Raw genomic sequence first — 25,636 nt, 5'->3', positions numbered from 1 at the left:
TAGAATTATAAAATGGTATGAGGTGACATACCTCATTTAAATCACTTTCTCAAATACTAATAATGAATGTTGACTTTGGTCAATATAAATTAAAGTATGGTTATTTGAGAAGTTAAATCTTAAGAAGATTTCAATGAGAGGAAATTAGTTTCCTCAAGAACTAAATGGAAATTTATTAACTACATATACTATGAGAGAAAATCACTTTTCTTTAATAAAGAAAACCAATGCACCTAATTATTTTATGGGTGTGCTTAGCCTAGATTGTGTGAGATAATGATGTGCTTAGCCTAGTCCTTGAGCTTGTTTAGTGATTATACCTCGTATTCAAATTTAGACGCTAGCACCGGAGATTATCAAGAGGAAGGAGAATTCTACCCAGAAGAGGAAGAAGAAAACCTAGAGAACTACCAAGGCAAGCTAATACTCTTGCAAAGTGCAAAGCCCTCCTTGGGCAAGGCACCATGATTCTTATCTTTCTTCATATAATCCTATCCTACACTTGTACCATACAAGTCTTACTTGTTGTGTTTTCAAAGATTGATTTCAAATGGTATAGGTGAATCAAACTACTAGAGTAGCAAAGTTAGTCTTATAGATAGCAAAGCAATGTAGCACCCCTCATGATTAGTGCTAGTGCTAAAATACTAAAACTTGACTACTCTAGATGGGAACATGTGAATGGTTGAATTTAAATGATTTGAAGTTGAATGTGAACAAGAGAAGATAGTGATTTTTGATAAAACCCTGATATTGGTTTGAATGCGACACCTTTCTAATTTTTGAGTACCCCCACAATACCTGATTATGGGTAGGGCTTAACTGGAAGTTTATAGATTTTAGTATGAGTTCCCTCTGAACACACGTCATAGGGGTTATGCCGAGGCTGCCTCCGTTGTTGAGATATGATGTGAATTGAGGTGAAATTGTACGGCCAAGCCCTGTGCAGTTCCCAGGTTAACAGTTGGTTTTCACTGGGAGGCCAAGCTCATGGGGTGAGGTGCTCATACTAGGATGTGTAAGTGAAAGGTTATGGTTGATGATCCGCGTACTGTGTTACGGTGACTTGGAGTTATTCCGACGGATGAAATCAAATGTTGTGGCACAAGTGTGCAACCTCTGCAGAGTGTAAATCTATTCGAATAGCCGTGTCCACGGTTACGGACGGTTGGAAGGGCCATACAGTTTCCGGTGTCAGATTTTTTGAAAACCTTAGTGATTGTGAATGGTGAATTGGTGACTTGTTGGAATTATACCAATGTTGTGGGAATGACACTAATGTTCCCACTTGAGTTAGTTAGTACATGATCCAAGCTTGTGAACTAAAATTGGCTTTATGCAAAAGAAACTAGAGCTTAGCACCCCCTTACTAGAATTGCTAGTACTTACATTAGTATTAGTTTGTGAGTACTTTAAAGTACTCACGGCTTTGTCCCTGGCTATTCAAATGGCCAGACTATGAAGAGGAACAGCAGTATGAAGAGGATGGACAGCAGGACGTCTACGACAACTAGGACTACTCCTGACGTCAAGCGTTGGCCTGTGGACTATAGAGTCCCCTTCTATCTACGCTTCCGCTATGTATTTGTGATGTGTGTTGAAACATTAGTTCAACTATTATTGTAACTAGCATAAATTGGCGCGGCGGCACGCCGCACCTAGCTGTAGTACAACAGTTGTAATTATGTCAAGACCATAAAATGTGACATGATTGGTTATGATGATTCTAATACAGTTCAGATTACGATTTTACTAAATGATAAGAATATAGCAGGTTCGTGAACATTATATTTCTTCATTTTTATTACAAAACGGTAAATTAAATATTTTGAGGGACATCTGACTTTACAATTGCTGATAACACCTGGTAACAATATGCCTCATAATTTGTCAAATGTTCACAACATCCTAGAAAGTAACTTAGGAATGCTATACATCCAAATCCTAAGCAAAAAGACCACAGCAAGTTCAACACAACTAATCAAGATACCTACTGAGAAATCTATACCCAACACAACACAAATTTTAGTATGCAAATTGTAGCAAAGCTTCAAATTTTCATGCGAAACTACTATAATAGAATTCCAATGAGCAACCGCTAGGTCATCTAGCAATATAGATAATTCGAGTCTCGAGCTGTGAGAATTCATGCGCTTTGTGAATCCTCAGGCAGCTCCTCGCCTCCCCCAAGTAGAAAACTGGCCACGGCAAGTTACTTTCATGCATCTATGCATTGGATCTTCCATAGGCAACAATCTAAACATATCAGCTTCAGGTTCCTTTCCTCCTGGTCAAGTTCAGAACCTCTACTTGAAGAACTGGCTCGTCATATTGCCAGAGCTCCAATCAGTAACATTAAATATCTCTCTGAAAGGATACCATAGTCAGTTAACACAGAGGCTACAACACCATTCTTACATAATCATATGACATATAATGTATTATAATTTGATCGCCCTTTCAAATGCTACCATAAATGCTAAAAGATAGCTGTCGTGTATAGCTAAGAAACTTATTTCAGAACAATGCCTCCTTACTCCTAAGGTTTTTGTGCAAATAGATTTTAACTAAGCCATACTCTCATCTACTACTTGTCAGACCAAAATAACCAGTTACTTCGACCTAAATGCTCAAAAAAACTTGTGAGATTCATTAAAAAAATGTACCTTTTTGTTTTCAGATGTTCACTAGAGCTTCAACAGCACCATGATTTCAAAATGATCGATGCAGGTAGCTCAACAGCTTATGCCTTGACTATTTCAATCGATCCAATAACCCAAGTGTTGGCAGAATTTTATTTAGTGGCACCCATCACTGGCATTCATTATTATTTTCTGCACGTGACCTGACTGTTTCATTCATGCCAATAACCATAGTGTTAGCAGAATTTCAATTAATTTCGCCAGTGCATCCCATGAGGCCAACAACAAAGGCTAAACTAATACTGCGGCTAACAACAGACGCTAGACTAATAATTCTTCACTGCATTTAAATGTAAATATTACTATGGATGAGTGTAAATGTCAGAACTTTCGAGCATAGCTTATTATAAGTCAAAGCAAGACAAAAAAAATCCTATCTAAAAGATACGGTACCTCCTAGCACAGCCTTCTTTCTAGGCATGTATGACTGATACCTATGTCAGTGCAGTATCAATATAGGAATGTCCCATGCCCTTTTTTCCAGCTCTATGCAACTTAGGAAAAAAATATAACAATCCAATGATGATGGGAAAGCCCGAGAAAAGGAAAACCTTTAACATCGCACTTCTCAAATATCCATAGAAAGATCCTTATTCTTAAATTACTCACTCAGAGAAGGAAGAAACATGAGCAAAGTAAGCACACTGAGTAGAAGCACACTGCTCAAATATTCATAGAAAGATCCATAGTTTGAAATTACCCATGTTCTTAGCAGAAGGCGTACCAATAGAACCTATGTAGAGAATGAACTTGAGCAAAGACAATACAGTAAGTAGGAACTGGTGTGCCATTTTTATATTTTTCTACAAGAAATACCTTCAATATCAAGGATATAGTGACACTGCCTTGCTCAGGGACGCAGGTGGTATCATGTGTTTTCCTCTGACATAGTAAACCACATGAGTATACATCATGAGTGTGTAACCTGTGTATTAAAATACCGTTGACATCTTTTCCCATATTTCTTGTTCTTCCCATCTTCTTGCACTGCCTACTGCCAACATAACACATTCATCATACCATAGGCACACGATCCGATGGAAATTAGAAATAACAGCCGTATTAGAAGGAGAACGCATAAATTAAAATGAAAACAAAATTAGAATTCTCTTGAATACCATTCCATCAAATTGGTAATGATTACTATCCAGTACATTATAAAGTAGGCACATCATTGCTGCTTCATACTTAACGTGGAAGGGGATCTAGAAAGCAAGCATCATACCGATGTAGAACATCTAATTGGTGAGAAAAAGAACGTGAGATATATACAGATAGATTCTCTTCCCTTTGCAGACATGTAACTACGATTTTCCATATGTGCCTTGTACAAAAACTTTAACCCAAGCTGTAATCGAGTATTGGACCTTCACAGTGCAATTTTACACTGATAAAAGGCTAGGAGCAAAATGAACAGATCTCAAACAGTACATAAATAAGGTTCTGAGGTATGCATGGCAGTATGGCACTCATTAAGAGGCATCATAGAAGAAGTTATCAACCCATGCAGTGCACATATTTCACATATATGAGCATACATATGATTCAAGAGTTCTCAGCTACTGAACTTGAGAAAAAGAAAATCTCAGCTACTGAACTGGAAATTATGTGTCGTCTACCTCATCGACTGAACTACCAAAGCTGGGCTCTCTATGACCAGCATTGCGCTCATCATCCAAATGTTGTAAACCAAGGTCATCGTAACCTTCAACACCGAGGGTGCACAGCCAGAGGCAGATCAGTTACCCATTGTAGCATCGTCACCTGCTACCTGCATTTCACAGACCAATTGTAATATACAATCCTTGCCACCATGCAGCAAGGCTTCATTGGATAAACTATAGCACAACAAAAACACCTCACGGTAATGTATCAGATTCACGAAATATTGAAAACCATAGTCAGAAATACTGCAGACTCATCTATCGATGGGGAAAATCATTTTTCTATTGTAAGCATAGGAATTAGTTTGTATTGACAACATAGGAAAACCAGTATCCCATTCTTCTCTCAAAGCTTCCCGAAAATACAACCGTACATAGAAGATTTTTCCATCCAACAGAAAAGAAATACAAACATACCGGCAGCGCAATCAATTGGATGCTTGCCCAGGAGAATTTCTGTCCTTTGAGCGTACATATATATTCTGCACAATCAATTAGATAGTACTGCATAAGAAAGTATGTACAGAAGCAAAAAAAAAAAAAAAAAAAAAAAGGAGGGAAAAGGAGAACTATCCAAGCACCAGTCCAAAGCTCCGTTCAACTGACTCTGAATCCCTAATGTCGTCATCGCTTACAAATCAAGTGCAAATTACAAAGAGAAACGATGTATTCTTACCTTGCAAATCAGCATCTTGATGGGGAACTCCTGGTGGGGATGAAGCAGAGGCCAAGAACTGGCCCATGATGTGACCATGTCCACCTGCCCACCTCGTCCTAAGCGAAACGATTGGAACAGTCGAACATCCCAACCTGCAGGGACTCCTCGCGATGTCCGTCAGGCCGGCTCTCCCAAGGCCTGAAGGAAATCTCCTTCGCGCATGCTGATGGCACGTGCCTGTAGGAGCTCGTCGGCGCCCTGAGCGGCCGAGCGTGAGGGGGTTCCGCGACGCCCAGGAGGGCGAGACCGCGGCGCTCGTTGCCGCTGGGCCAGCCGGACGTGAGCGACGACTCGTTGCCGAGAAGAGGTGGGACAAGGGATGGGGAAAGCAACGGCCATGATATCGGAGGAAGACCCGACCAACGCGACAGCCGGCGGCCACGGAGTAGCTTGCTAGTCGGAATTCGCGCCGTTTCCGTCGTGAGAGAACCTACAGACTTCGCCACTGCCTCGCCGCCAGGCCAACAACCTAAAGGGATTAGGCAGGCGAGAGCGGTCTCGGCGGAATCCGGGCAGTCAGCGGCTCAAATAGATCGACCGCGCCTCCACACCACTCCTTCCTAGGCGCTGAGAAGAAGCACACGCCTCGAATCATGGCGCACGACCAGGATCCCATCGAGGAAGACGCACCATCGATAATACCTCTCCACAGTCAGCCGCTAAAAGAGAGACACATAGAGGAGGCCCGACGTCGGCTGTGCCTTGCCACCGGACCGTGGCGGCGGCAGCCCTACGCGGACCGCCGCAGCAGCCCTCCGGCGCTCAGCGACGATAGCCCTCCGGGGCTTGATGGTTCGAGGTGGTGGAGGAGGATTAGGTCGGGCAGCGATGTGCGGTGGGGAGCACAGTAGGCACGCTGGGGGTGGATCACGGCGGCTTGCTGGAGAAGTTCGTCGGTGGGGAATCGGGGAGCCGCACGTGACAGAGGGAAGAAACATGAGAAAAGAGGGCCAGGCTGATTTTTTTTTAATTCCAGACTGATATTTGTGGTGAGTTCGCGAGACTGGACACGCAGAAAGGATAAAAACCAGTTAAAAAAAAAAACCAGTCAAAGCGGTGTGTGGGTGGACAGGAACATCCATCATATTGTGAGACCCACCACGCAAAACAAACAGAAGCAAACAAAAAGAACAGCGGCCCCAGAAGACCAAATAGGCTACGCGCAATCAGACCAAAAACAGAAACCAATTATTGCATGAACAACCACATCAAATCAGAACGTACTGAAATTCCAAGATAACCCCAGAATTGTACACCAAACAATAACTGAACATGTAAATACACGTGTCAGCATAATAGGCATACAAAAAATAAATCCAAAATTTTGACAAAAATGAAGTCAGTTCCCAAATAGTATAGTAGTTATATTGGATCATGTGATCTATTTGTAAGACGACTATGTTATGTAATGAATGATGACTTATGATATTCAACTGTTATGTCTCGCAACAACAATATTTCTGGGATTGCGATGTATGGCATAACAGGCATCTGGACTTAAAAATCCGGGTGTTGACAAGGGTCGGGCACTCCCAAACCTTCAACCTCGTTCTTACATGCCTCGATTCTGGGGGGCAGCTTGTCCTGGCAGGCCTCCGCGCCATGATGAACGGAGAGCATGGACTCCCTAAGGTATGTGATCATCCTTCTCTCCTTGCTGTTCTTCTCCATCTCCCTTGCACTGGTCACATACTTAATTAGAACTGCGAGAAATTATAAACTTGAATGTATTAGAATGTCAGAGAACACATCGGCATACGCGTCCGTAGGTACCTCAGCATCGGCATGGAGACTACACGAGAAGGCCCCTGGATCGTGCTCGCGGCGGTGGCAGAGAAAGCTTTTATTTGTGGGTAAATTGCAGCCATCGTTTCCGACCCCCAAAATGCCGCTTCAACCTTGTTCTTGCAGATTTTGATGCAGATGGGCAGACGTACCTCGGCATGGAGGTTGCAAAAGAAAACCTGTGGCAGCGCGCATTCTCTTTGCTAGCTAGCGAAAGCCAAATCATTGGCAATCCGTCAGCACGGCCTGGCCTTTTTTTGATAAAAGGACTATCTTAATATATCTATAGATACCAATTACATTGTGGCCATGCAACAATTGCAATACCCTAATAGCAGTATGGATTTACGCAAACAAAAAAAAGGAAAAAAGAAACTAAGAAACCAAAAGACCCGCTACGGTATCGTAGCCCTAGTAGCAACAATACATCCATCAGCAAGACAACACTTGAACTCCAGACTCTTCAAAAGGGACGCCTCCAAAAAGGTAACAATGCAAGTTAGTTGAAGATATTAAGTTTCACCCTGAAGATAGTTCTCACTCTCAGAATAATGTCTTTAACAAGATTATTGTCAGACACAACCAATTAAGGTTAGACCTTGAATTTTCACCTTCAAACATAAAACACTGAACTTCATATGTACTGCCGCCCCCACTTGCATACTGCTGCGAAACCTAGAACACCAAGCTAGTCCCGCAACAAATGGACAATTGCGACAACCCGCTCGAATGCAAGTGGACAAAGACCGACATTAACGTGTTGATCCCACCAGTAGTCATATGCTTGGAAAAGTTGTGAGTGAGTAGGTAATCGCGACACACCCGCATTTTTCTTTTCTTATTTTTTCACATCTCTCGAACTATATAATTTATGGATTTGGAGCTTTGCAAGTCACGAAAACATAACAACTAACAAATAGAATTAGAAAGAATAGTTCAGATCTCTTTGGTGCAATTTTCAATTATTTAAAATTCAAAACAAATTCTTTAAATATTGTTGAGGTATCTGTCAAATATGTGTACGTGTTAGGATATACTTGGACTTGTAATTAATTAGTGATGGTTTACGTGTTGGAATCAAACTTTGTAACCTGGGCCTATTATATAAAGACACCATGGATAGCCAAAATGGACAAGACGTAAGCTAGCAAAGTTAGACACGAGATCGAGTTTTCGGAGCGCCTGTGGAGTGGTGTTGTAGATCTGTACACCATGATGGGCTTGTCATTGATTGTACTACGATGTACATAGAGAGGAGCTCCCGTTAAGCATGCTGGTAGATGTAGGCATTGTTCGCTGATATGTGTTACCAAATCTCGGTGTTATGCTATGATTGCTCGGTCCTCGATAGATCAATAGGGCCTATGTTTGAGAGAGAGAGAGAGAGAGAGAGAGAGAGAGAGAGAGAGAGAGAGAGAGAGAGGGAGGGAGGGAGGGAGGGAGGGAGGTAGAGGGAGAGAGAGAGAGAGACTCTATTTGACCTCAGGGTGTAGAAAAGTTATTTTGCACCTAACATAATTTTACATAGTTACATTCATAAAATTATGTTTTATACAGATATAATTACGTTCATATTGACTTACCACCAAAAATTTGACATAAAAACGCATTGTGTGAGTATTTGTAATTAAAAAATGATGAAAATACTTATTTTATGTTATATTTTTGTACGCCACATAACCAAAAAAAATTGCAAGGTCTATTTTTTATGTTCTACTTGACTAATGAAATAATAAAAAAATTATGTGACGTAAAAATCATTTACGGTTGCAAAGATAAAGGGTGGTTGTAGAATAACTATTCTACTTCCTGGGGGTCAAATAGCGTGACTCTATATATATTCAATATCATAAAAATGTGAACTATTTATCCCATTTCTAGTTATTATGTTTCTGTGACCTGCAAAGTTTTAAGCTCAAATATTATACGAGAAATATAAAAAATTTGTTTGAGAGAGAAAAAAACTAGCACTATCTTGATGAATCTATGAATAACTCGGATACAAGTGTGCTAAGCATCTGCTCATAAAGTCCACACTCCTCTCCTGTTTGAAAGATTAAGACATCCATTTGGAAGCCTCTATCAATTTGAACCGTGAAACTATGAATAACTAACTAAATTAGTTATAGTTTATTCGATGGATCTAGATACTTAGGGCCTATCAAATGCTACCACATATGTACGTAGCTGCAAAGGTAAACTTCGGGTTAGTCGGGAAGCAAGCCACATGCAAGGTTGACTAAGTTGATATTTTCCCCTTCGGTTGAAGTGATATGCTAGGTGCCCTCGTGAGTAATATGATTTGGAAAGTATTGCCATCCAGTCATACTTTTTCTTTCTTTGATACTGGGCGCTTTATTACTTCAATAATATTAACCTAACCATACATACTCGAGTTAAGTGTTAACTCGGTTTCGAGAATTTGTATCACATGAATGAAGAAAAGGTGGTCGAGCCATAAACAAGGATATGACAAGCACCTGCCATGAGCTTGACAATCTATATCGTGAGACAAATGGAGCGCATCATATGATACATTGTTAAGGTTTACTAGGTGGCCGAAACACATCCACTTGGCTGAAACGCCACTACTACCATCCTAGAATACGGCAACCTGCAACCATCTTTACTTCAGAGGGATGAAGGCTCCCGCAACCCTTTGATGCAGGTCCACCGCCACCTTGGTAGTGGCATCTAGGTATATGGGAAGAGATGTCGGGTCTTAATACCATCAGAAAAGAAACTGAAAGTCGATCTTGAGATATGCCGGACGGAATGCCGCAGGTTTGGAAGGAGGTAACGTGAGGAACAATTGATATATCAGAGGTGGAAAATAGACTTACCATTTTGTATTTCTGGATTTGAAACCTAGAGAATGGCAATTAGAAGGTGGACCGTTGACACATTGCTAACATACCATTACTGCTGAGACAATGGCAACCAAAATCAAAGTTGACAAAAGTGCTAAAATGAAAAATGGAGCAAAGAAAGGCTGCCAGTTCTGATGAGAAGTTCGAATCAACTAAAACAACCTTCATAAAAAAAATCGTGGGTTGCTTCAAGCGGGCTGCCGTATGTATGTGAACACCCTCAAGAAATAAATCCGTCCAACATCAAGACAACAAATTTGCAAGCTTCACTTTGGCGTTTACGACAAATACTGGCTACATAACATCAATCACAAGTTTAGAATGCTTATTAGGGTGAAAGAGCTTGTTCACTATGACTTTGCACAAATAAAAAGATTTTTAATGGATTTTTTAAATCTTATATAGCTCATCTATCAGCGTACTTATGACCATCTTGGAGGACACTGTACGTGACAGATCCTTTTATGCCACGTGAATGGCAACATGATATACAAATTGGTCCTCGAACATCTTAAGAAGATCTCCGGTCCACATGATTTATGTTTTATGTTTTTCTTGTATTTTCTATGTTTTCCTTTTGTGTACTAGTGTGGTTGTGTATCTTAGTTAAGCAGTGGGCATAAGCTCATGTGAGTTATATCATCATGATATCATCTCAAAAGTAATAAAGGGTCTTTTATTGAATAAAATACGGTGAAACGTTTGGCAAAATCAAGCGCAAGCACAGTCAGAAAGTTCATCGGTAAACCTCAGGATCAGATTTCAGATTCGTCACATATTCACTGTTCGCTACCACCCACCCGGTTCTCGAGCAGCATAAACCGGCTTCTTGCGCAGCTCCTTCTCGCCGTGGGCGAAGCGGCAGCCATCGCCATGAGAGCAGCATCCTCTGGCGAAGTGCCCGCACATCCTGGTCTTGAAGCTGTCCGACTGCCCTCCGCGGCGGACAGATTCTCCGACCAGGTTCTTGTCACCTGCCGGCGGAGGGGCAAAGCCGCCGATGCCGAAGCGGCTCAACTTCTCCATGACCATTTCGCTAGCGTTCTTAATCTGATCAAACGTGCCCTCCAGCTGGACGTTCTTCAAGCCGGCATCTGAGTCGTGGTCCCGGATGCACAACTTGGCGCCGCTGTCCCGGGATATCTGCTTGATTGTTGCTCCGCCCGTCCCAATGATGATGCCCGCGAGGGACGCATCGACGCTGATCTTGGCCGTCGCCGAAGCGCCGAAACTCGCCGGAGAGGCGGTGTTGGGATTTGCTGCTTCATCCGGTGTATGGTGACCGGCGTGCCTTTGCCCCATGGGAAGATCCTTCTTGTCTTGTGCAGAAACTGGATCACCCAGGACGCCCACGTTTGTGATGGCCTTGTAGCCGCCCGGGACGTTGTGGATGAAGTGACAATTCTCACCGAAACAGCAACCAATAGTACTGCACGATAAGAATATCACGTTCATCAGTAACTGAACAAGAATGTAACCAGGTTTGTGGTGGAACTGAAGAAAAATCTGAAGAATTAAGCATGCAATCATACAGGGAGTAGCAAGATTAGACACGCAAACTCAATAAGCATGATGCATGAACCATCAGAATAACTGAAGAAAAATCTGTAGTGGCTTGAAAACTCCGAGGATCTATGCAGGAATAACGTCAGGATAAGCTTCATTCTAACCGTTGAGCACAAGGATCAAGGAGTAACTTTTTTGGATAATATGCACGAAATAATTTTTTACTATCTGAGGATTAAAAATCACAAGCCTATGATAGTTCACTCCACACCGAGAATTTGAAAAGAGAAAATGTTGCAAGATGGCTCAGATATAATTTCAAAACCATACAGAAGGAAAAACGTTCCTGTCACAAACCCGTTCTAATGATATGCGGAGAACTAGTTTAATGCCAGATGAGAGTTCATCTTAAGTTGGATTATAACCTGAAGAATCTCCAGTCATTATTAAACAAAAATTTACCTGAAGAACCTTGTGCATGGCTTCGCGCCAGTTTTAAATGACTCCGGTTCTGTGATACCAACCCAAATCAATCAATCATGGTACTGTCTCAGTTACTCAGTAGTTATAAGATGTGGAGACGAAACGGCGACGCGCCGACGCCAGTTTCGACCGTACTCACCTCGGCCGCGCTGAGGCGAATCCCCCTGGCTTCCGACGGATCTTCCAGCCGAGCGGGCACGCCAACAAGTCTCCGCACGAGAAGAGCAGGACCTGCTCGCCGTTTCCAACAACCACAGCTTCACGTCATCCGGGTGCTTGGACATGTCGACGCCGGCAGGCGGCGCCTTGCAGTCCTCCGAGCCTCCGACGGCGAGCAGGAAGTCCCTCGAATACGTTATCCTCCTTTCCTCCCTCGCGACGACGTCGCCGTTCCCTTCCCCCTCGTCCTCCCTTGCACCATGCATCGATCGGCCGGTCAGTTTAATCGGATCAGTCGGTCACAGGAAACATTATGCTGCCTCGATCGATTGGTCGAAAGCGCGACAGTGGCAGTGCGAACGAATGTGCTTACCTCGGCATGGAGATTGAGGCAATAGTAGCATCATCAGGAGGCGCCGTTGAGCTCATCTCGTCTGCGGCTGAAGTTCAGTTCAACACATGAGTAAGAAACAAATCTACTCCGTAGAATCATTCCACGCAGTCTCTTGCAGCGAGCGCAATATGTATTCTCCGGGAGGCAAGCGGACGGACGGACGGCGGATCGATCGCCAATAGAGTAGTCAAGCCTAGGGACCGTTACCCTTCATTGATGGGAATTGGGAATGGGATGGGAGACGTAGCGGCGCATGCTCATCTATTTCACCAATCGAGAGCCTTCGCCTCCGTTGCGGTCGAATCGCAGCAGAAATGAATGCATCCAGGAATGAGGCGTCCCTCGTGTCGCTGATCGGTCAAAATGATTGGGCGGTGGACTGGCTGACACGAGCTTCTTCAACTCCCCAGGAGCTGCACGAGCATGCATGCATGCGGATCTTCTGCCGTTGCAATTTATGGCGGCGCCAGCATCCGAATGTCACCGTTAGAGCAAGATTAATAGAGAAGCCCGCTGCTGGCTATATAGCCATACCATGTTATCCTATAGCCATTGTAAAGCCCATTCATACAATAAGCTAGCTATTAGATTGATTCTTAGATGGGCTTTAATTCAAATTTAATTGTTTAAGCACGCATGGCATTGGATCTGAGCTGCATGCAAGCCTCTTTTTCCTCGTTCCGTGTGTTGTAGCCGGGCGATACTGCAAGCGCCAGCTCCTCTCTCTCTCCTCCTTCCTCTCTCCTCCACATCAGATTTTTCTGACATGTCCCTTGCTATAGCCTGCTAAGCGTTCATTGCTGTACTTGCTCTTAGACTAGTTACAGTAAAAATTACAAGTTCATGATACCGGAATTGCTTTGCCACACGATGTTTCATGTCCAGTTTCGGTACAATCCTGCAATCCGTCGGACTCCATATTGATGCGCCTTCTTATCAAACCGCTATGTGGCTTGTCATACAAACTTCGGACGTAAATCCGTCGGACGTGTAGCAGAGTTCTTACACTAGTAGAAAAACGTCCATTCGTACCGGTTCCAGAGGGGCATTCGTACCGGTTTTGCAACCGGTATAAAACTTCCGGCACTAAAGCCCCCCCCTTTCGTACCGGTTGCTTACGAACCGGTATAAAAGGGGCCTCCACGTGGGCCACCAGGAGAGCTCAGGGCTAAGGATCTTTGGTACCGGTTGGTAATACGAACCGGTACCAAAGGTTCCCCCCGCGGCAGGGAATTTGCCCAAATCTCTGCCGCGGCAGAGAATTGGCTTTTTAGGGTTTTGGAGAGGTTTAGGGATATCGGTTTGTTTCATATCGCGTCGATGCACCAGAAACGCGTTTGGGTTTAGGTAGTACATGAAGATCAAGATGATGCATAGCAAGTTGGTGCATATAATATAACACACATGTTATTGCATAAGATCGCAAATTAAGTAGCACTATGCATGAAGATCGATCTTCATGCATAGTGGTGCTCTCCGAGGCGTACTCTATATATGTCTATTACATGTAGCATAGTGGTACTCTTCGAGTCAACTATATATGTAACATGTACATCTTCATTCATAGTGGTGCTCTGCGAGTGGTGGTATGACGTCCCGAAGGAAAAATCCCGCCAATTCCTCGCCTATTGCTATGAAGCGGTCATCGATTGAGAGCTTGTTCCGCTTTCTTGCCAACTATAAAAGAATAAGATACAAATGAATACATGAAACAACTATTACTGAAACTCAGCACAACTTATGATAACAAAACAAATTTGTGAAGATTGTTTTTGTACCTCTTTATTTCTTTCATTATTCGTTCTCTCGTTGACAATTCTGCGGATGTACTCGCAAACGAAGAATCCACAGAGATCGGTCCCCGGAGGTTGTTGCGGGCATTTCTTTACAAGAATATAATTCAATCAAACAATAGTCAAGTATGATAATTAAAAGGTGTGTGGACCTAGGTAGTACTACTTACTTTCGCACGCCATCGCAGCTTCGGTGTCCATTCACGGGACGTATCTTCCTTGATGAAAGTTTGCCATAGGCTGCTCGACAAAAGAAAATGCATAAAAGAGTCATCAATTAGTTCAAAGCAGGAAATTAACGAAACAAACCGATAAGAATTAAAATTACCTTCTGAGCATTAAAAAACAAGACACGTATAGATCCTTTTTTTTGCTTAGTGAGTCCAAGACTTCAACTTCTCCAATTTCCAAATTGATGACGAGAAGAATAAAGTGAAACCTACGCACGTTTCAATATGTAGTGTCATATATATAAGTCATTAGTTAAAATTTTGACATACGGTGAGCAAAATATAATGTGTTATAAGACAGTAAGACTCACTCGAAGTTGTAAGGCCAAAGTATTAGCTTTTTGTCACGTTGTCGCTTCAAAAACCTTAGCAAAGTCTGCGGTGTATCCTTGTTATAGAGGGGATTCTCTATGGTTTTAACATGCATTGTGTTCGGGTCAATGAACCCAATGTACGTGATATCGTCCCTTTTGCATTCGAGCATCTTCGATCTGCATAATATAGCGCACAAAAGATTATAATCTGCAGACAATGAACGACTTCTCAAATTAAATAAATAAATCAATTACAGACAATAGCAACTGATGATTGATTTGTCGAGGGCCCGGAGATTGTATAACTGAAAGAGTTCGGCGAAGTCAACGTTCACACGTACTCTGGAAGTAGTGCTCTTCCCTAACTCGCACCATGATAGTCTGGATCCCTTCCTTTGAGGCCTTAAGGTACCACGAATGCAAGTTACGCATACATGTTGGTACCTTCCTGAGATTCTCGACCAAATCTTTCCCTTGAACAAACTGATATGCTCGTTCAGCTAAGGCGTAATCAGTTGCGTCTTGTCGAGAACTTTGAACGGTCTTCCCGTCAAACACCTTGAGAGGGGCGACCGATTGAACGGGTTGTTGTCCGAGCTGGTAGACACTTTGTATCCCTTTTATCTCCCTGATACCCGATTGAACGGGTTTTGTCGCCTCGATCATCTTGTCATACGACCTTTCAATAGAACGCGCATAGTCAGATGGCGGCGATGGTACAGGGTCATATAGATTGTCAACGGTACGCACAACTTTCTCCCGATCTAGTGTCTTCTCGAAAGGTATCTCTGGCACTTTCGGTGCAAAAATTTCTTCACCTCGGCCTGAACGGCCTCCGCGTTTTCCTCCTGGAGTTTTTTCCCAAGGTAACTTCTCGCAGGCGGCAGTTGTTTCTCCTTTCTAGCTTTCTTCCTAGGCGGCGTACCGTTCCGCTTAACGGACGCTGTCTTACGCGGAGGATCTCGAGATGGTGGACTCACGCTGGGGTCCCTCTCAGGTAGGTGTGGACTTGGCTGCTCACCAGGACTGCCACCAGGAGGAGTCGATGGCATTTGCTGCTCATGTGTAGGAGTCGGTGGCCTTTGCAAAAGGACGACGTACTTCTTCGGCCATAGGGCGAAACCGTGCTTGACATCGGCCAGTGTCCTCTCATCTTCACCTCTAGGAATATCAAGCTCCACTTTTTCAAAACCCGAAACAACTTCATCCACCCCAACACGAACACAACCAGGTGGAATGGGCATATGATGGTGCATTGTTCCATCTTCACTTGGGTACACATAGCCGACCGCCACCTTAACAGACGCGGTCCTGATTAACATATGTAGCTCGCAATCTGTCTTCTCCGTGACATAATCCACGGGGTAGCTTCCTCCACATCCGTCAAGATGCGAGGAACCGACACTGCTTCTTCGCTGAGATGGGGCAGCATTGGCTTGTGGATCCTGTAGAAACAGCGGCTGATCAGGTGCCCTTTGATTTCTCTCAAGAGCCTCCACCCTAGATAACAACTCCGTTACAATGTCGGCGTCCTTCTTCTTCTTTCGCGAACGGCTTCTATAAGTGTCAGCGCTGTCCGGCCACGCTTCCTTCATGGTGAGACCTGGGCGAGCTCGTACCCGTCCAACATGTTCAGGGTTCCCCGGAAGCGAGTGTCAGCTCGTCATTCTCTCGATCGGGAATGTACTCTCCCTTTCTGACCTTTTCAATTGCATCTACAAGCTTCGGTACAATTGCCTCAATTTTTTCCTTCCATTTTCCCTTCGCAACGATCAGCCCTGTCTTTGGGTCCAACCCTGCCCCATGAGCGAACAACCAGAACTTGGACCGTTCGGGCCAGTCCCATGTCTGTGGAGTGATTCCATGATCAATCAGTTTATTCTCAAACGCTGTCCACTTCGGAATGGCACTCTTGTAGCCACCTGACCCCAAATGATGCGGAAGTTTCTTCTTTGCAGCATTTTCGGTATTTTTCTTCGATCGGGACACAAAAGTAGACGATTGCTTATACTCCTTAAATGCGGCCCAGTGATCTTTTATCTTCACTAGATTATCATCGAATACTGGATCTTCATTCTTATATTTGTCCCATAAATTTTTCTTGAAGGTCTGGAATTGTATGGCCATCTTCTTCCATGTCCATTCCTTGACTTTATTCTTCTGGCCTTCCGTCATGTCTTCCGGTAGGCTGAACTTTGTCAGTAGCGTGTCCCAAAGAATTTTTTTCATCGTGTCGTTGACATAACTAGCACCACTCTCCGGGTTCTTCGGCTTATGCCACTCTTGAATGCTGATCGGTACATGGTCCCTAACAATAACTCCGGATTGACTTGTAAATTTGCGGTAAAACTCCTTGGGCTGCACTGGTTCACCATTATCCTTGAATGTCGTGAGGGCTAACCTGCCCTCGCCCTTTAGCACCCGCGTCGGGCCTCGTTTTGATCTAACAGACTTGCTCGATGATCCAGAAGGCTAAAACAAAAAATTATTCGTTAATAAGTGCAATACAAATAAATGAATGCATCTAGGGATGAACATATAGACTAATTGATACATAGATATACACCTCGCCGGAGTTTGTGATGGACACTTCGTTGTCTCTTCTAATTTGTTCAGACTCAAGTCCCTCGCCGAAATCATTCAGAAAGTCTTGGAAATCGTTGTCATCTCCATCGTCGGGTTCCGGACCACGGGCACTCTCATAGATCAATTGCTGCACCGCTTCTTCCCCCTCCTCATCTCGGACGAAGGTGCCGTCCTCCATACCTCAATGTCACTGCAAAATTAAGAAAGCAATTATATTTCATTCATCATGTAATGATCATATAACAGATTGCTAGATGGATAACAATTGACTCGATGTCGCGGCGCCACGGTCACGGACTCGGCGTTCCCCCTCCTCCTCTCGCTCTTCTCGACCCTAACACTACTCGGCGTTCCCCCTCCTCCTCTCGCTCTTCTCGACCCTAACACTACTCGGCGTTCCCCCTCCTCCTCTCGCTCTTCTCGACCCTAACACTACTCGGCGTTCCCCCTCCTCCTCTCGCTCTTCTCGACCCTAACACTACTCGGCGTTCCCCCTCCTCCTCTCGCTACTCAATCCCTGCAACTATAACCAGCACTTATAACCAGAGACAAATATCATATATTTGCAACAGCACATCATATATTTGCAAAAACACATCATATATTTGCTAAAAAAAATCAACCTGTAACCACAACCATCAATCATACTGATTTCCTGATACATCTAGGAATTTTCTCCAACCTCCCATCTCAAATTACATGACTCAAGTTATATAACCAGAGACAATAGTAGCAGCAACAATTGTTTTAAATGAACACTTCCCATCTCAAATTACATAACCAGAGAATGAATTTAGAATAAAAAAAGTCATACTGCCTAGTGTCCAGAGAATGATACACTGACAAGCATACAACTAAATGTATGAATGCATTACTGTTTCAAGAACACAAAGCAAATGTATGAATGCATATTTATTTAACATAACGGAGCAAAAATTGATAGAATTTGCTACTGCATTTCATCATTTCATTTACTAACTTGCTAAAGAATTTGCTATTACTAAAGAATTTGCTACTGCATTTCATCATTTCATTTGCTAACTTGCTAAAGAATTTGCTATTACTAAAGAACTTGCTAAAGAATTTGCTATTACTAATGAATTTGCTATTTCATCATTTCATTTCATCATAGCCGAGCTTCCAAGATGGACGCGCCCCGCCTCCACGAACTCCCGCTGCTCGCCGCGCTTCTGGCCTGCGCGCTCCTCGCGTCGGCCGCCAGCGCGCTGCCGGCAACGCCGCTACAACAGCAGCAGCAGGGGATGAGCAGCGACTCCGCGACGGAGACGGACCAGGACATGCGCGTCAGCACGACCATGATCGTGCTCCTGGCCACCGTCATCGCGGTGTTCGTCCTCATCACGGCCTCCATCATCTACCTCCACCACTGCACCGGCTACTCCCACGCCTACGCTGGCCGGCCATCCGACCGCGCCGCTCCCGTCGCCGATGTGTCGCTCTCCACCTTCCTCGCCCAGCGGCTGTACAGGCGGACGCGCGGGCTCGACGCCGACGTGGTCGAGGCGTTCCCCACCATGCGGTTCGCGGAGGCCAAGGCGCTGCGCGTGGGGTCGAAGAAGGCCGTGCCGCTCCCCATCGCGCGCTGTAGGCATTGGGTCGAACACCCTGCGGGCGTGACCTGGCCGGCGCCGAGGCGGAGGGAGCGGCGCACCAGCGAGACGGCGTGGCTCCATTTTCGGCGATGCAGGGGACCTAGGCGGCCGCGTGGAGCGCGTGGGCGAGGGGCAGGACAAGGGGAGAGGGACGCCGACGGCGCGCGGGCGAGGGGCAGGACAAGGGGAGGGGAGGACGTACCTGCCGGCGCGCGCGGAGAGACGAGAGGCCGGCCTGCAGGTGCTGCGCGCGGACGACGGCAACGGCGACGGCGTGGTGCTGACGACGGACGGCGGCGATGGCGTGGTGTGCGCGACGGTGTGGACGAAGGACGGCGGCGCGATGGCGTGGTGCGCAATGGCGTCTGAAGAAATGAGGCGATTTGGGGATTTTTCGGTCGCGGCTAAGTTAAAACGAGGGGGACGGACCTTTAGTACCGGTTGGTGTTACCAACCGGTACGAAAGACCTTTCGTACCGGTTGGTGGTACCAACCGGTACCGAAGGTTTTTTTTTGTTTTCTTTTTTCTTTTACTGTTTTCTTTTCTTTTGCTGTTTCTTTTTTCTTTTACTATTTTCTTTTCTTTTCTTTTCATTTTCTATTTCTTTTCTTTTCATTTTCTATTTTTTTCTTTTCTTTTCATTTTCTATTTCTTTTCTTTTCATTTTCTATTTCTTTTCTTTTATATTTCTTTTCTATTTATTTTTTCTTTTCTGTTTCTTCTTTCTTTTCTGTTTTTTCTTTTCTTTTGTGTTTCTTTTCTTTTCTTTTTATTTTCTATTTCTTTTCTTTTCTATTTCTTTTCTATTTCTTTTTATTTTTTTGTTTGTTTTCTTTTCTATTTCTTTTCTATATCATTTTTTATATTTCTTTTCTATATCCTTTTTTCTATTTCTTTTCTATATATTATCTATTTCTATTCTTTACTCCCGCCACGACGCCGTCCGCGCGGGAAACTTTCCCGCCACGTACGACGGAAAAAGGCGGGAAAGAAAGGGCGGGAAAGAAAGGGCGGGAAAGAAAGGGCGGGAAAGAAAGGGCGGGAAATTTTATTACGAGTGAACTCGAATTAAAAGTACATAGCTTAACTGAAAATTAAAGATACATGGCCAAATTCTACTGTTGGAGTCATTCAGTCATACTCGTGCCTAGCCCTGTAGTAGTCGCCACTGTAGTCGTCGTAGTCGCCGTCATCATCGTCGCTGGCATCGGGGTCGCGGTACTCGAACGTCGGCGGGTGAGCACGCGTGGGCTGGGACTGAGGGTAGCGCAGGCGGGGGCCACGGTAGGCCATGACGCCCTGGAGAGTCCGGCCGCGCCACCACAGCCGACGGCCGGCCTCGTTGAAGTTCGGAGGAGGCGGGCCGCCCTCCTCGTGCCTGGCAAGCGCCCTCTCACGCCGATTGATGAAGAAGCTTTCCCAAGTCGGGCTGTAGTCGGGATGCCACTGGGGATTCCTCCGCTGCTCTGGCGTGAGCTCGAAGTAGTAGTGGTTCGTGATGGCCATCTCGCGCGCCACACCTAGAGGGACTGGAGGGACCGGTACGCCTTCGACGCTTAGCTACCAGCCGGTCGGGACGCGGTAGCCCGGCGGGCAGGGGTAGTTCGAGGCGCAAAGCGCCTCCGCCTCCCGGGGGGTTAGAGATGCGATGGAAGCCATGGGAGAGAATGATGAGGTTTGCAGATATGAGTCTAGATGTGATATGTAAATGGTGGCCAAGCCTACATATATATAGTGAAAAAATGGCGGGAAGACAGAGGCGGGAACCGGTGGAAAGCGCGGGAAGAAAATAGGCGGGAAGACAGATCGAGGCAAACCTTCAGTACCGGTTGGTGGGTGCAACCGGTACTAAAGCTGTCGGCAGGATAAGGACGCCCTGCTCGATGAGATATAGTATGTAGCGCACGACGCCCTGTCGGTGGGATAAGGACGCGTGGGTAACCTTTAGTACCGGTTGGTGGGTGCAACGGGTACTAAAGCTGTCGGCGGGATAAGGACGCCCTGCTCGATGAGATAAAGTATGTAGCGCACGACGTCCTGTCGGTGGGATAAGGACGCGTGGGTAACCTTTAGTACCGGTTCGTGTCTGCATTGTTAATATCTTACATACAGTAACATCATTACACAAAAGTGATTTCCATATTGAGATACACAAGTTATACTCCATCTCCTCTAGTCTTCTGAGTTTTCTTCGCCCGTTTCCCTTTCTTCTTACTGCGACGCAACCATGGACAATCTTCATTGTTTAAGATGATGCTTGGGTCAATTTTTACCTTGAAGGGTGGAATATCGTCAAACTTATTATAATCTTCTGACATGTCTGTCTTGTCCTCTACTCCCACGATGTTTCTTTTTCCTGAAAGAACTATGTGCCGCTTTGGCTCATCGTATGATGTGTCCTCTTGCCTTTCTTTTCTTTTTTTCGGTTTGCTAGACATATCCTTCACATAAAAAACCTGAGCCACTTCACTGGCTAGGACGAATGGTTCGGTGTCGTACCCAAGATTCTTGAAATCCACTGTAGTCATTCCGTACTGCGGGTCTACCTGTACCCCGTCTTTCAGGTTGAACCATTTACACCGGAACAAAGGGACCTTGAAATTAGGTCCATAGTCAAGTTCCCATATCTCCTCTATGTACCCATAATATGTGACCTTGTTCCCATTGCCATCTTCTGCATCAAAGCGGACACCACTGTTTTGGTTGGTGCTCTTTTTGTCTTGGGCAAAAGTGTAAAATGTGTTCCCATTAATCTCGTACCCTTGAAAAGTCGATATAGTAGAAGATGGTTGCTTGGCCAACAAGTACAACTGCTCGTCATCGGTGACATTCATGAGACGTGTTTGCAACCAACCGCCGAAAGTCTTCATGTGTTCTCCATCAGTCCAATCTTCACGTTGCTCCGGGTATTTAGAGCGTAAGATCTCCTTGTGTTCCTCTTTGTACGGAGCCACCAAGATGGAATTATGTAGAACTGTGTAGTGTGCTTGAGTGAAAGAATGTCCGTCCATACACGTTGCTGATTTCTTTCCTAGCGTGCCTTTTCCACGCAGTCTCCCCTCATAGCGCGATTCAGGAACACCGATCGGCTTAAGGTCAGGAATAAAGTCAATACAAAACTCAATGACCTCCTCTGTTCCATAGCCCTTGGAGATGCTTCCTTCTGGCCTAGCACGGTTATGAACGTACTTCTTTAAGACTCCCATGAATCTCTCAAAGGGGAACATGTTGTGTAGAAATACAGGACCGAGAACGCCAATCTCTTCGACCAGGTGAACTAGGAGATGTGTCATAATATTGAAGAAGGATGGTGGGAACACCAACTCGAAGCTGACTAGACATTGGACCACATCCTTCTGTAAATTTTGTAGAGTAAGTGGATTGATCACCTTCTGAGAAATTGCATTGAGGAACGCACATAGCTTCACAATGGGTACTCGAACATTTTCCGGCAGAAGCCCCCTCAATGCAACCGGAAGTAATTGTGTCATAATCACGTGGCATTCATGAGACTTTAGGTTTTGAAACTTTTTCTCCGACATGTTTATTATTCCCTTTATATTCGACGAGAAGCCAGATGGGACCTTGATGCTACTCAGGACTTCAAAAAAGATCTCCTTCTCCTCTTTGGTAAGAGCATAGCTGGCAGGACCTTGATACTTCTCTGGATTCAGGTTGTTTCCTTCGTGGATACTTTGCTGGTCCTGCCGTGCATCCGGTGTATCTTTTGTCTTCCCATACACGCCCAAGAAGTTGAGCAGGTTCACGCAAAGATTTTTCGTCACGTGCATCACGTCGATTGCAGAGTGAACCTCTAAGAATTTCCAGTATGGTAGCTCCCAAAATATCGACTTCTTCTTCCACATGGGTACGTGTCCGTCAACATCATGCGGAACAGATTGTCCGCCGGGACCCTTTCCAAAGATCACTTTTAAATCCTTGACCATATCATATATAACTTCCCCATTAGGGCAGGTAGGCTTCGTTCGGTTATCTGCCTCACCTCCGAAATGCTTTCCTCTCTTTCTTACGTGATGTTGTTTTGGAAGAAATCGACGATGCCCCAGGTACACATTCTTGTTTCCCAAATAATTACTATCAGTCTCACCTAAACAGTGTGTGCATGCATTGTATCCCTTGTTTGACTGCCCTGAAATGTTACCAAGAGCAGGCCAATCATTGATGGTTACAAATAACAACGCTCGTAGGTTAAATTCCTTTTGTTCGTGCTCATCCCACACAGGTACACCTTCGTCACGCCACAACTCTAAAAGTTCTTCAACCAATGGCCTCTGTACACATCAATGTCGTTCGCTGGTTGCTTCGCGCGCTGGATGATCACAGGCATCCTAATGAACTTCCGCTTCATGCACAACCAAGGAGGAAGGTTATAGATACATAGAGTCACCGGCCAGTGCTATGGATCGGAGCTCGCTCCCGAAAGGATTAAAGCCATCTGTACTTAGACCAAATCTTAAGTTCCTTGCGTCATCTGAAAATGACTTGAACTCTCTGTCGATTTTTCTCCACTGCGACCCATCAGCGGGGTGTCTCAGCATCACATCTTTCTTACGGTCCTCTTTGTGCCATCGCAACAACTTGGCATGCTCTTTGTTCTGGAACAAACGTTTCAACCGTGGTATTATAGGAGCATACCACATCACCTTCGGAGGAACCCTCTTCCTGGGGGTGGACTCACCCTCAACATCGCCAGGGTCATCTCGCCTGATCTTATACCTCAATGCACTACATACCGGGCATGCATTCAAATTCTCGTACTCCCCGCGGTAGAGGATGCAGTCATTGATGCATGCATGTATCTTCTGCACCTCTAATCCTAGAGGGCAGACAACCTTCATTGCTTCGTACGTGCTAGAGGGCAACACGTTCTCCCCTGGAAGCATCTTCATTATTATTTTCAGCAACTTTTCAAATCCCTTGTCAGAAGTACCATTCTCTGCCTTCCACTGCAGCAATTCCAGCGTGGTACCCAGCTTTTTCTGACCATTTTCGCAATTTGGGTACAACAGTTTGTTGTGATCCTCTAACATTTTCTCCAACTTCAACCTCTCCTTTTCATTTCCGCAGTTCATCTTCGCATCAAGAATGGCCCGACCCAAATCGTCATCCGGGTCATCAAAAATCGGCTCATCGAAAATGAGCTCTTCTTCAGCTTCGTCTTCCCCCATTCTACCACCGTCTTCAGTGAATAAGGGATAGTTGTCACTATCCTCTTCTTCTTCGTTGTCTTCCAATATAACCCCTCTTTCTCTGTGCTTGGTCCAACAATTATAGCTGGGCATGAAACCATTCTCCAGCAGGTGGACGTGAAGGGTCTTCGAGGTAGAGTAATCCTTCATATTCTTACAGGAACTACATGGACAATATATGAAACCATTCGACCGCCTGTTTGCCTCAGCCACGTTGAGAAAATAATGCATGCCAGTAATGAACTCGGGATGGCACCGGTCACCGTACATCCATTGTCGACTCATCTGCATTTTATATGTATATCAAAAATCATTAAGTACACAACATCATGGATATATGAGTGACCAACTTAATTAATATTCAAGTTCATCACATAAAACTAATTGTTTTTTATAAAAGAAGAGGGGCTCACCGAGGTGGTACCGTGCCGGCTAGGGGACGACGCTGGCGATCGACAGCGGTAAGGACGGGGATGATACTAATTAAAACCTACAAAACATACCATAATTTCAGCTCAAATTGCATATAAAAAAATAAAATCACTAACTTAGGCATTTAATCGAACACCTTGCTTGCACTACAAAAATAGTACGAGTTAAAACTACCAAAGAACTGAGCTAAATTAGGAACGCCGGAAGGAAGGATGATATTGCTAACCCTTGGATAGATGTATGCCGTTAATCTTGTTAAAATGGTGGAGAAAAATAAAGATTATTGGAGTGTGAGAGGTGGAGAATATTTGGAAATGTGAGAGGAGAAGTGAGAATGAGATATGCAGGGAGCTGGGCGCTGCCGCGCGATCATATAGGCACAGACCCTTTAGTACCGGTTCCTTACACGAACCGGTACTAAAGGTGCAACCCTGGCCCCACCACCGCCTGGAAATCGGGCCCAAACCCTTTAATACCGGTTCCTGTTACGAACCGGTATTAAAGGTCCATAACGAACCGGTATTGATGTCCCACGCACGGAACCGGTATTAATGCCCCCTTTAGTACCGGTTCGTAAGGGAACCGGTACTAAAGGCTTAGATGGATGAGAGGTTTTCTACTAGTGTTATGATACCACCTTACAATACATAATACCATGATGTAATAACATATCAAGTACAATAGAGTGATGTAAGAAGACTATAAGGACTACAATAATATATACTTCCTTCATCCATAAATAAGTGGACGTGCGAGCTTTTTAAGAAAAAATATCAAGTGAAGAGCCAATTGCATTAGGAAGACGCAAATCAATATCTCTCTCCTATTTAATTCTTTCACCTCCAATAAGTTAATAACATATAAAAAATAAATATAACATGTGTTGAATATTATTAGGCTTGATTTTCATGTGATGAGAGAGAAGCAATTTTTGCTACTTTTAAAGTGCATTGAAAAATAGAAGTACATTGTTTTATGCACAAAATTTAAGCCTAAGAGCATCTCCAGCCGCGCCCCCGGCCGCTTAGTTTTTCCTCAGTTTTCCCAAGCCCTTGTCTGAAACCATCACATGTGCTGTAACGGCCGGTTGACCGACGGTTGACCGTTATCTGCTGACTAGTGGGGCCACGTAGAGCCCGCAAAGACACGTCAGACCATCCATCTTTGTTTGACCGT

At 44.6% G+C, this 25,636-nt stretch overlaps 1 protein-coding gene across 1 annotated transcript; it reads right to left on the bottom strand.

The window, feature by feature from the left end:
- Positions 1-10,528: 10,528 nt before the first annotated feature.
- LOC127310385 (zinc finger CCCH domain-containing protein 14-like) lies at positions 10,529-12,153 on the bottom strand. Its single transcript, XM_051341066.1, has 3 exons — positions 11,868-12,153; positions 11,708-11,756; positions 10,529-11,168 (listed from the first exon to the last, which is right to left on the bottom strand). Exons 1-3 carry the CDS (start codon positions 12,151-12,153, stop codon positions 10,529-10,531), a joined length of 975 nt encoding a protein of 324 aa, XP_051197026.1.
- Between the last annotated feature and the right edge of the window lie 13,483 nt (positions 12,154-25,636).

This window comes from Lolium perenne, chromosome 6 (genome assembly GCF_019359855.2).
Source record: "Lolium perenne isolate Kyuss_39 chromosome 6, Kyuss_2.0, whole genome shotgun sequence".
NCBI classification, from domain to species: domain Eukaryota; kingdom Viridiplantae; phylum Streptophyta; class Magnoliopsida; order Poales; family Poaceae; genus Lolium; species Lolium perenne.
This window is presented reverse-complemented; position numbering and strand designations above follow the sequence as displayed.